The sequence below is a fragment of the Phalaenopsis equestris genome, unplaced genomic scaffold, assembly GCF_001263595.1.
Source record: "Phalaenopsis equestris unplaced genomic scaffold, ASM126359v1 Scaffold000961, whole genome shotgun sequence".
In the NCBI taxonomy this organism is placed as follows: domain Eukaryota; kingdom Viridiplantae; phylum Streptophyta; class Magnoliopsida; order Asparagales; family Orchidaceae; genus Phalaenopsis; species Phalaenopsis equestris.
The window spans coordinates 102,636-114,810 of record NW_018165400.1 but is presented as its reverse complement, the minus strand read 5'-3'; the positions used below and the strand labels follow the sequence as shown (position 1 = coordinate 114,810).

The window sequence follows — 12,175 nt, the reverse complement described above, 5'->3', positions numbered from 1 at the left end:
TTTTTTTTTTTAAATGTATAAAATGAATGTTGAAAACCATTTATTTTATTTAATTAAGTAAAAAATAATATTTTTTATAAACTTTATGTATATTAAGCCCATATTTATACAAATAAATCGAAATATTTTAAACAGTTTAACAGACAGGGGCAGATTGGTCATTTTTACATTAACAGCTGGCTCACAACATTTTTCACACAGCTGCACCAAACAGACAGTCAACTTCCCCACAGCTGCTTCCCTACAGCTGCTTCCAGGGGCAGCTGAAAAGCTGAGAATCTACAGTTGCGCCAAACAGGCCCTTAGTTTAGGGCTTCACCTCCATCTAGAAATCTTTTTCCCTCATATCCTTAGACTAGTAAGTTCTTAACTCAATCCTATCAAATTTAACCCAATCCTATTAAACTTAATCAAATCCTATCAACCTCAACTGCCTTTATCCAATCCATATTTAATTCCAAACCTGTTCAAATCCATTCAAATCCAATCAAATCCACAATTAAATTCAAATTCACAATTAAATTTGTTTCTCAAGCCTGATCTTTCGATTTAAGCTCTGTAACATCACTCAGATTGTCAAGAACTGGGCTCAATCCTAAGTGTAGACTTATTTTAAAGCTCAATTGAGGTCAATGTTTGTACAAACTTGTCCCTTTTATTTAAAAGTCTTTAAACTCCATCTCATAAACATTCATTAAAGAATAACAGAGATATAACGCATAACTTTAATTAAGAATGTTCTCAAGAGTAATTCTTGAGATGTAATTAACTATGAGGGAGCTCCCTCATAAGGATACCGAACCTAAGAATTAATTAAACTTATCTTACACTCGTAGATAAGGAAAAGATCCTAGTTACGCAGATCCATAAATCAAAAAAATTCTCATCTGAATGATTAAATTCATTCTAAAATATATTTCTATCTTTCGAGATATTATATTATTCTTTGAATGTTGTTTTTAATCATTTAAAAAGAAATCTTTCAAGGTCTATGGCGGTCACCCAAAAAAAAAAAATTCATCACTTGTTAGAGATTTCATAGATGAGGAGCCGATAGTCCAAAAATTTGACCTGAAGTATCTAAGCCAAGATTTTAATGTAAATGTTGATTTTCCATATTTTGATAGCCCCTTTGATCTGAACGAGTTCATTGAATGGCTCCATACTATGGAAATTTTCCATAAGTACCAGGACGTCCAACAGAAAAAAATAGTGAAACTAATAAGTTAAAGAAGAATGCATTATTTTGATGGCAAAATTTGAAGCACTTATGTCAACGTGTGTGAAAAGATAAGATCACTACTTGGTCTCAGATGAAGCGAGAGGAGCGTTAGTACCTCCAGTTCATTACAAGCATGATGTGTAGACCCTAGTTTTAAAAATGGAAAGACAACAATAGCTAAAACCGATAAACTGCTATGTGCCACGGGACAACATCTCCAATATTGGGACAGTGGGTTTGTGGAATGTCAAGCTATTCTCTCAATCAAACAGCTCAGCAAACTACCAATGATTGAGGTAAATAAATTGTTATTGAAGGTCATAAAGCTAACATTAACAACTAAATGCTGAATTCGATGGCTGAAAAGCCTGAAGAGATGAACCCGAGCAATGTCATAATTTTTATTTCTTAACTCTTTTAGACATGTTTTGTTTTGTTCTTCTGGAGCTCAATCAAGTCGTCCATTTTTGTGCCCAAAAGACTCTTTTACATAATGTTTCCATTTGTTCAATCTCAGAGTCCTCAGAGCTTTTGACATCCTCCGAGATGATAGGACCATTTTTGCTCTTGCCAGTAGGCATGTTTTTGCATTTTTTGTAACCTTCTTGATATTTTAATTGAAGGGTGACCACCGCATCTTACAAGCAGAGTTCAATCTTAATATATTACAATAAGAGCACACTCAAGGGAACATCCAAGCAGAGTCAGCCAGAGAGGAGGCGAAGAACATGTTGAACTAATCCACATTCCCAATTTTGTCTCAGCTAAAAAGTGTTTTAAGTGTCTTCAATTTAGTCATGCCGAATCAGATTTCACAATCACGAAGATCTCTTTCAAAGATCAGGAAGTTGAAAAAAAATTGTGATCCAAGAAAAGATGAAGATTTCAGAGAGGATTATCAACTTCCAGTTGAAGAGGAATAGTTGTCAGCAATTCTAGTTGAACCAGGAGAGAGACTCCATCTGACTTGATGATAATTGTTGTAGATGGTAGTAAGTCCAAGGGAATGAACGTTCCTGAAATATGGAATGAACATTCATACAAAGCAAAATTGTGGTGCATCGAATTACATTTTTACAGGCTTTTGGAGAAGCATCAGCAGGATTGGCATTTGATGTCTAAAATGACCATGAGTTTGAGGAGTCGATACTAGACACATGGCAACATTAGATAAGAAGATTTCAAAATTTCTAGATATTTAGCATACCTTCCGAGAGAGGTCTAACATATTAGAGATGAGAAGCTTTTGAGATACTTTTGTAATACTATATGAAGTTATTTGGGTAGTAAATTCAATTCAACAGTGTACCCACCGACAGATGAGCAGCAGGAGGGATGATCTGCAGTGTTGGAAACTACTTTAGGAGCGTAATGGAAAAGAACATCCTACATTGGGTGGGATCCAAGTCCTTCCAGGGAAGAAGAAGAAGAAGAGATCTCTCATGAGTGTTGACACTTTAGTGTTGTCCAGCCTCTTATAGATTTTATTTCAGAGTTAAATCCTCCCAAAAGACATATTTATAGGATACAATTAACCGAGTATGAGAAGTAGGATAAGAAGGTTACAGACTTAAGGGCTCTAGAGCTATTTGTGGGAATCAATAGTTATATTCAGCTCCAACCTAGGTGGTGTGAAAAGATGAATATTTATTCTATCAAAATATGTTGTAGAATGACGTCTGCACGAGTGATTTAACCATGATGTTACAATAGCTCCATCACCTTTAATGTGATTGACCTAACACTATACTACGAGGAGCTAGAAGCTTCAACAGATGGGATTAGAGCTCCAACATAGGGCATGCGCGGAAGAAATCTAGCGATTGAAGCAAATGGGACGTCCTGTGACATGATCGACTCTTTTTGTTGTACCTGCACCAAACCGAACCAATTTTTTTTTTTAAGTTGAGTAGGTTGGTCCTCTTGGACCACACCTAATTGTCCTATTACTATATATCTATTTTTCGTGCTTTAGGTTGCCAATGTTCTTGGAGTATGTTTTATGTCGGGACAACCATTGGCGTCCTATTTCTCCCTTCTATGGTTGTATGGTGGGAGATGCTCCACCTGTAGCTAATCCAAAGTGGTGATTTCCTTCCAAGGGATTATGTGGTGCTTCGACCGTAGCTCAGTCTCACTGGGATATTTAACTTCGACATTTTCATTGTCCAGATTCCTCCACTTACTGTCGCCACCGCCTTTCCTTGCTGCCAGAACCATAAGATAGCTTTCTAGCTGGCTTCCTGCAACTCTAGCCACTAGCTCGACCTGTTGTCGTCCCTTGCAATCACGTCACACCTTGCAGCCATTCATTCCAACTCGCTCTCTTCGATGTTTATCCATCTCCCTCACCGTCGCAACCTCAGAATAGCCCTTCCAATCACGTCACACTATTCTAGGTTGTCTTGCTGCTATTCTAGCCACCATGACCACCCCATCGGCAACCTTAATGCTGTCCTTGCCTTTCCCAGCCTCCCCAAATACCGCTCCTCATCTTCTCACGCATGGCCTCCTACAGAATCTGCGCCCTACATCCTTCCTACATTCTGTCATCATCCAAAATAATCATTCCACATCATTATCCGCTGGCTTCTTGCTGTCCGGGCCGGGAAACTGCTGCCTTGTTGTTTTTTGTTTGCCGACCAACTCGTCCACACCATCAACACCTTCCGACACTCGCGATCACCACTATTACCTCGAGATCCACCCTAGTTTGAGTTTGTGTTCATTTATTGTTATTTCCTATGTCAGATTTCTAAGTGTCGTGTTTGCTGTAATTTTCCATTCAAGTGTGTTTGATTATAACTGTCTATTTACTTTTAATAATAAAAATTGTTCTTCCTATTGGGATTTGGGTTAACTCCCATAATATTACTTTATATGAAGAGAAAAAAATTCTCAAAAAAATGGTAGGTTGGTTATGAATCTACCGCAAATGGTTTGAATTTTTCAGCATTCTTTTCTTAGATTGGTTTCACTCAATTCCCAGCATTTAAACACAAACTTATTGTTTTGTTCTTCAAAAAATTGAAGTAAAATTGGTTAACCTACGGTTCCTTGAGCATGTAGTTGGACATTCATTATTAAAATAACACAAGAACTTCAAATGTATAAAACTCAGGCTTTCTTTCACAAATCGTAGACCTTAGTTTTCTTCTCTCGACTATTTAAGAAATGAAGAATGAATACGGCTAAGTTGGATTACTACACTAATTAAATATTAACAGCAGTGTAGTGCTACAGAGCATTACTCTACATTAATAACAGTAACTCTTCATAAATTAGGTAGATAAAATTAAAATCTATCAACAATTAGATTAAATTAAAAAGAGCAGCCCAAATTGAACGATGTAAGACTAAAATTAATCTCTTCAATTAATACTACATCATCAATAGTTACATACCTTACACACGAACATATTAGGCCTTCATATACTCATAATATTACATTAACAAATCTTTTTTCCAGCATGCCCTGCTTACTCTGACAATTTGCACTCAAATCCTCAATAGAAAATTTACTCATAGAAAATGCAGAGAAACATACAAAATACTGTTCATTCTACCACCACCGGAAGTCAATCAACAGAGTACATCAATATTTCCAAAATAAAGCCAATTTTACATGCCTAGCATACAATTCTTAAGTTGTTACATACTAACACCTAAACTGTCATATTTACAAACATTGCACTTTGGTGATTTAAAACTATGCATGAAAAGATGTATTTCAGTTTTAAAAAGTGACAATAATGCTATTTTTGGTAAGATATTAAAGATTTGAGTGGCACCCTTAAAAATATGAAAGTTTAGGTGTGAGATATGTAAATACATTAGATTTGTGTGCTATATATATATATGTAAATTCCCCATAAATAAAATGCCATTAATTTGTGTGCAGTCAGTACTATCGCATCAATAATTACATAGCTAAAATTGTTGACACATAGTTAATAGGTGTTTTATACAACTAAGAAAACAAGAGCATGTCATTCTCTAAAAATACGATCTGCTTACTTTATTAGGCTCAAATATGGTAACTATCATAAATGTTAAACCAAAGCAACATCATTACTTGTATTCTTTCTATGACAAACCCGTATCAACCAATTGAAAAAGTTTAATAGGTCAAAGGGAAAAAAGACATACCTTGATTTTGTCACGCCATCCGAGGCCAAATGATCTAGAAAGTAGACTGACTTTTTTAGATGGAAATTCCTGTTGAGAATCATGACCGGACTTCACATGCGAGTTATCCAAGGATGTTCTGCTGATTAACAGAAAATCAAAAGAATTTCTTGCACAAATGGTGCACTACAAAACCATTCAGCAAAATTGATTAATTCACACGTCTAAATATATATTAATATAAGGGTAATTAGATTTGTACAAGTACATTAATGATTGCTTAAAAGATTGGCAATCCATTTCTGCATGTGATAAAAATAGCATTTATAAATGCAGCACATAATAATAAAGAGCCTTTCAGAATATTGAATCTACTTAAGCTACATGTAAATAAAAATTGCATTATCAAAACTCCAGAAAAAAGGTACCTTGGGGAAGGGCATGGAGATTTCTGCGCTTTTGTTTGGCTAGACTGGTACTGCAAAGTAGCCTCCAGCATTGTTTCTGCCATTATAGCCCTCTTTTCTATTTGAGCAAACAAAGTCATTGCTTCTTCATATCTTTCCTGCATGAATCTGGTAAAAGTGGGTAAAAACATTCAAAAAGAAAATAAACTGAAACAATTAAATTCAGGGTGGCTTTGCCACTTACGACATAAATTAAGAAAAGGACCAAAATAGTCCCCCAACGCTTGCAGGGGACCAATGTAATCATCAAATCATGTGTAAAAGGACTAATCTAGTTCCCGGCCTATTTAAAAAGGACCAAAATAGTCCTGCCATGAAAACTCGAAATAAAAGGTGTTTAAGAGGGGGTGGAGGGTATTAGAATTTCTTAATTTATATTTATTATTATTATTTTGATTATATTTTTTTTTGCAGTAATCTCCTTGTTGAGAAAATTAGGGGCGAAGAAAAACAGTAATCGACACAAATCCAGAAGAACACAGAGATTTAACGAGGTTCGGCAAATATGCCTACGTCCTCGGGAGCAGAGCGGCGAGTTCCTTTCAATATTCAGAAAAGAGGGATACCTCCTGGGGTTACTAACAGGCCTATTTATAACCCCAGGAGTAAACCCAGACACAATATGTAATTACAACATTACCCCTGTACCAAACCGCGGGGTTTTGCCCCCGCATCCCAACCCACGTAACTTCCCAATTTGGACAGATTCTTCCGCTCTGCTCCGCTCCGCTTTGATCCAGCGTCTGTCCCGATATGGTATATGAGCCATACCATAACACTCCTAAACTTATTTTTTCAGATAGAGCAAATAAATTGCAGGAGAAAATGCAGATTATCGAGCAAGCTCATTTCTACAATATATAATTTGTTCCATATTTTCTAATACATATTATTGTCCAGGTTAGTTTATGTTTCTATTCAAAAACTATAAAATTTATAATATAGCGTATTAATTCATTCTATTTTATCCATACACAAATTTAACATGAAATTATGCTGAAAAATAATTTGTTTTCAATAAAATATGGTGTGAGTAAAGATTAATGATCTTAAAATTAATACTTGTAACAATGTCTTTACATTTTCAAACTAGTGTAGCAATTTAAAATTGGGAATTTCACACACATACCACACAATTCTTATGTATTTATTTCATATTTATATTTGTAACAATTTGCTGTTATAAATTTAAGCATGAAAAGGTGTATTTAGCTTTTACGTATTTATTTCATATTTATATTTGTAACAATTTGCTTTTAACGAGTTAATATTTTTTATGTGATGTAAACATTTGAGGTGTTAAATATGTAAATATATAAGAATTCTGGGTATGTATGTAAATGCCCCTTATAGGGAGAAATTATTAGGCTGAGATAGGTAACGGTAGAATCAAAGCTGTACGTTGGAATGGAATCAGAAGAGCGATGAAAGAGGATCTGAATCTTAAATATACTAAACACGCTAATTACAAGGCCTCTCTCTATCTTCATCCTTTACTCTAAGCCGCCGGCGACAACCCACGCTTATACACCCACTTGTCAATCTCCGTTTAAAAAACTGCTCTACCTCTACTTTCCCATAAGAACCAGCATCACCTCTCATTTGAATACTACAGAGACCAACTAGCTTATTAACACAAATGGTTCCATCAGAGCCGGCCAGCCATCTCTCTCTCTCTCTCTCCCCCCTCCCTCTCCTTTTCGACTGTCCGGTAATGAAAATGATGACAAACCAGAATCAGAAGGTGGTAGGAAAGCATAAATGTAGTATCAATGTAATATCTGCAACAAGAGACTCACGTGCAGACGAGAGCTCGACGGGTGCATGCTGACCCACGGGCTCAACGATGAACATGTTAATGAGCCACAAAAAAACAAACCCTAAGTCGTAGCTGATAGAGATGCCACTGCCGACAAGACGTTATGTGCCATCGGCGGTAACCCTATTACACTAGTGAAAACTGCACCACTGAATTTATTTCAAGGAATTCATATTTCAAACATGGTTGTTTAGGGCCTGCCGTTGGCATCGACAATGATGACCGAGATGGCCTTTCTCCAACTTCATACCCTTGCTCCTGGTAAAAAGGTTAACAAAGCAATCGCGATGGAGAACCAAGTTAGTAACCTATTCCCTCACAAAAGATCCAACTCTGTAGCGCCAGCACTAGCATGTCCCTTTCCCAAACCTAAACCTTCGCCAAACTTGTAAGAGGGTCTTCACATCTCAATAGGCCCTCAATAACCATCTTACCAGCCATAAAAAAAAAAAAATTTAAGGGATATTTCACAGCCTGGCTCAAAATCAAATCAACCAATGCCACGAACACACAAATTCAAGATGAAAATAACAGTTTTGATAACTAAAATATTATGATTAGGTCTTCATTGGAAAATCTGGCGTTACCCATTGTCCCATGGCAGAAGATTTAATGCAGCTATTTCCAAACAAGAATCATAAGCAGCACATATGCTTCGTTTGTTGCCAGCAGTTTCCATCCGGCATGGTGCTTGGTGGGCATAAGCGTTACCATTGGACATCATTGAAATCTGCCACTGCCACTGACCCGACAATTATCGCTACTGCGAACAAGGAATTAAGAGCTAGTAGTGGCGAATCTAATGAAATACAAACCCATATCCCAACTTTTATGAAAATGTTCAAAATTCAGCTCAGACCAAGGATCTGAATATGCTAGTACCCATTGATGATATTGACGGAAGCCTGCTGTGGCTTGGCATGCGCAATGTTATATATCCACAACCTGGACGGGGTACAGAGCAGAAGAGAAAGAACCAAAAGTCCACTGCTACTAGGGCTAATGGTAATGTGAAGGAGGAGGTGTTGAAAGAGATTTTGGAGAATGAGGCAAGCAAAGAGGTGAAGGTGGTCGATCTTAGTGATCTCAGGGGCATGGATGAGGAAGATAAAAGCTCTGCATGGTTGCAGATCCATATCAAATGAAGAGGATAGCACAAAAATGATCATAACTTATAAATTAAAACACAATTCTATGTTTTTATTGATTGTTGAGGGAGACGGTCAAAATTTTAAGGGCAAACATATAAAGAAGAAACAAACAAGAGAAGAGAGATAATGCCAGCAATTTAAATTATTAGTTTGATTGGGTATCACATTGTGCTTTGGAAAAAAGAAGTTTAAATTAGCTTTGTTTAATATATAACTATAAGAAAAATTGAAAAAAAAAATAATATAGATGCAGAGATTCACATCTATTTTCGATTAATTATGAATATGAATTAAAAAACTTCATACATACAACTAATCATCATGATATCTTTTAACTGATTATGCTGGTTATATAATGTTTTGTACATAATATATTAAATGTGTGATTAGTTCTCATCATTTTTAATATAAGATTTATGGAGCAGCATGTATTGAAGAGGGACTGATCAAAGTTATAATTGATCTATTGAATAATTTCTAATTTTCATAAGGTTAGTGCCTAGTTATGGCAATTTATTTTTGCTTTTTATTTTTTGGTTTATTGATAATATATTGAATTTTTCTTATTTGATGATCCAACTTTCTTGATGAAACGCTACTTAAAATTGTATTGATTAAAAAATGTTAATATTTATATTTATCATTAATAACGTTTCTATGATATATAATTATTTATGATTTTTTTTTCCGAAAGTAAGTACAGATATAACACTAAATATTTGAATTAAACTAGTTTTCAAATTCTAACTCAAATATTGAGATTCATAACAGAAACTCAACCTTTATTATTTCGCTTCTGTTAAATTGTTAATCATTTGAGCGTGACACTTAAAATAGTCAATTTAGACACATAAATCAATGAACTCATTTAGCAGGTCAACTCAAATTGGACTCAACCAAACCAGTCCACCCATAGCCAGAGTAGTCCCAACAATCCTTGAAGCAACTCACTCTGAGGCATCCAACAAATCTAATCTCAAGCAAAGATGGTCGGGAGAAGTGAACTTGACTAGTTCCTCTAAGCCATCAACTCCAGCATGGCCACCGATCACATGCACTGATGTCAATCAGCCAACCATCAGCAATCCCTATAATGATGTGATATGATGACAACACTAATTGTAAACTATTAAATCGACCGCTTGATTGTTGACACTAGGAGCATAGTGAATATTATCTTTAAAAGCATTTACAATAATACAAACTATGGGAGCTCACGAACTGTTCCCATCTCAAGAGCTCTCTTTGATTTCTTTGGAGAACTTGAGGAGACCATTAGAGTGTTTACCTTGTCAATAACCAAGGGAGTGGAGAGAGACGGATCAAAGCAATAGTCGACTTCATTATAGTAGACAGCCGGGCCTCTCCTAAACACATTCAGAGTAGTGGTATCTACTTGCGATGTCTACATCAAATTCTTAGGTGGCACACACTTTGTGATAGTTCAGGGCAATCTCCTACAATCCATAAAGTGATACTTTAACGCTATGAACCACATAGAAGAGAAAACTCGACACCATGACATCCAAGAGGCACTGAAATGTACTTTTAGGCCACCAAAGAAAAAATTATTGGCTTCTTACTTGCCCTACTGTCCTCACAGTAAATTTGTCCTAGACATACTCAACATAACATCACACTGAAGCGTTAAAAAGAGGCAGAAATTGATGGGCCAAATTGCCAAATTAAGCATATTCATTCCCAAATCAAGGAACATATGCTCAGCAAAGCTTCAAATGCAAGACTTATCCTCACGCTAGTCTTAGCATGCACTCAAATCCTTGCCTCACCTCATGCATCAGTGCCATTGAGTTCTCTTTGCCTAGGCACCCTCACGACAGCCTTGTCATCATCTAACACTCAAGCTCATACTCTCATCTGCTTGTATAGTGAGTGGTTCCACTTGACTGGTGGAGAAATAGATAAAAAATTCCAAAAAAAAAAACCTTGCAATTCTTTGCAACTTCCTTGCATTCTCTGAGTATTTCATTCATTTGACCTCAAATTTGGATGGCAAATCTCTTTTAGTTCTTAATTAAAATGTCAAAAGACTCATTTGAGAATTTTATAGACTCCAGAATTATTTTGGTCCCCATTCAAATAATCGGAACATAAAGTAAATATGCACGTCACAAAAATGGGAAGAACATGCCTCTCGCAATAGAGTTTAAAGCCAAAAGCTAAACAACTAATGATGGCCCAACATCTCAAAAAAGATGAATAAGATCTTTGCGTGCAAAATAAACTATTATGATGGTTGATTATCTCATATATCTGAAAACAGATATTTGTAAAATCAGGAAATTTGGCATTCCCAAATGAAAAATCACACATAAGACCAAAGAAACCCAGCTATGAAGCACAAATACTTCTAAATAGCTTCTGTGCCTGTGTGGCACACATGTTTTATATGCGAACACAGCTCTAATACATCTCGAAATGTGTCCGGCACTTTAGAAATTGTGACAACATTTTAGTGTGAAATTGAACAATAACATTTACTGGGCACAATTGGACACGGGTATGACACTGGTATGATACTAGCGGAACATACAAAAACCAAGGTAGTGAAACTTACAATCTAAACCTGTGAATTAGTTACATTATTGCATAAGCTAGTTGCCCTAGCCATGTATGATAAAATCACTTCTACCCACCTGCTTGCCCCTCCACCTCTTCGACTGAAGGAAGCCATCTAGCATCTCCACCACTTCGATGATCATCTAGTATCTCCACCTTTTCTTCTTCAAATTTAAAGACAACCGAACATGATTATGCTACGTCAAAGAGCTTCGATTAAAGTTTAAGCTATGGCATGCCCTTCGAAATCATTCTACGGTCTTCAGAGTCGAAGCAATGCCGTACTCTTTGAAGTCAACAATCATTTTTAGTTGAAGTCATGCCATGACTTTCCAGAGGCACAATCAAACTCAAAGCCATGGCTTTCAAAGCCAAACGAAACCTGTAGCCATGCCCTTCTGCCCAAGCAAATTTTCTCAACCACTGTTGAAATCCGGACCACGTCATTTCATTCTTTTCTTAACATTATATTGGAGTAAATGTGCGTGACAGGATCTCAACAATATGAATCTCGAGGGAAAAATATAGATATGTAGCAAAAAAAGTGTGACTCTGTTGACCTCATTTTTGTGAGGTCTTGTCTTCTCTTCCTTAGAGCCTAGATTCTAGCTCTAGAAATTCCTATGGACTATCTTAGAAAACTAGAATTGAGACTCACCTTTCTAGAAATTCCAGCCAATTCCTATTTTCCTTTGATGTCTAGCATCTTTGGCACAAGACCATCGTCTTATGAACGAGCGGTTATGGGCTATGTTGCGTAGATTCAAGGAAAATGTTCCAAATAGGACTTCAAGCCTTAGGAAAACAT

General features: G+C 36.2%; 1 protein-coding gene across 2 annotated transcripts in view; it reads right to left on the bottom strand.

Annotated features, from left to right (window-relative positions):
• The window catches only part of LOC110032524, a 117,726-nt gene that overhangs the window by 19,642 nt on the left and 85,909 nt on the right, over positions 1 to 12,175 (bottom strand). Inside the window, exons 16-17 of one of the 2 annotated variants that reach the window (XM_020736184.1) lie at positions 5,779 to 5,915; positions 5,372 to 5,492 (exon numbers count right to left, since the gene is read on the bottom strand). In XM_020736184.1, coding sequence (XP_020591843.1) covers positions 5,372 to 5,492; positions 5,779 to 5,915 — 258 coding nt within the window. The remainder of the gene's footprint in view (positions 1 to 5,371; positions 5,493 to 5,778; positions 5,916 to 12,175) is intronic. The other variant, XM_020736185.1, reaches the window with a different exon arrangement.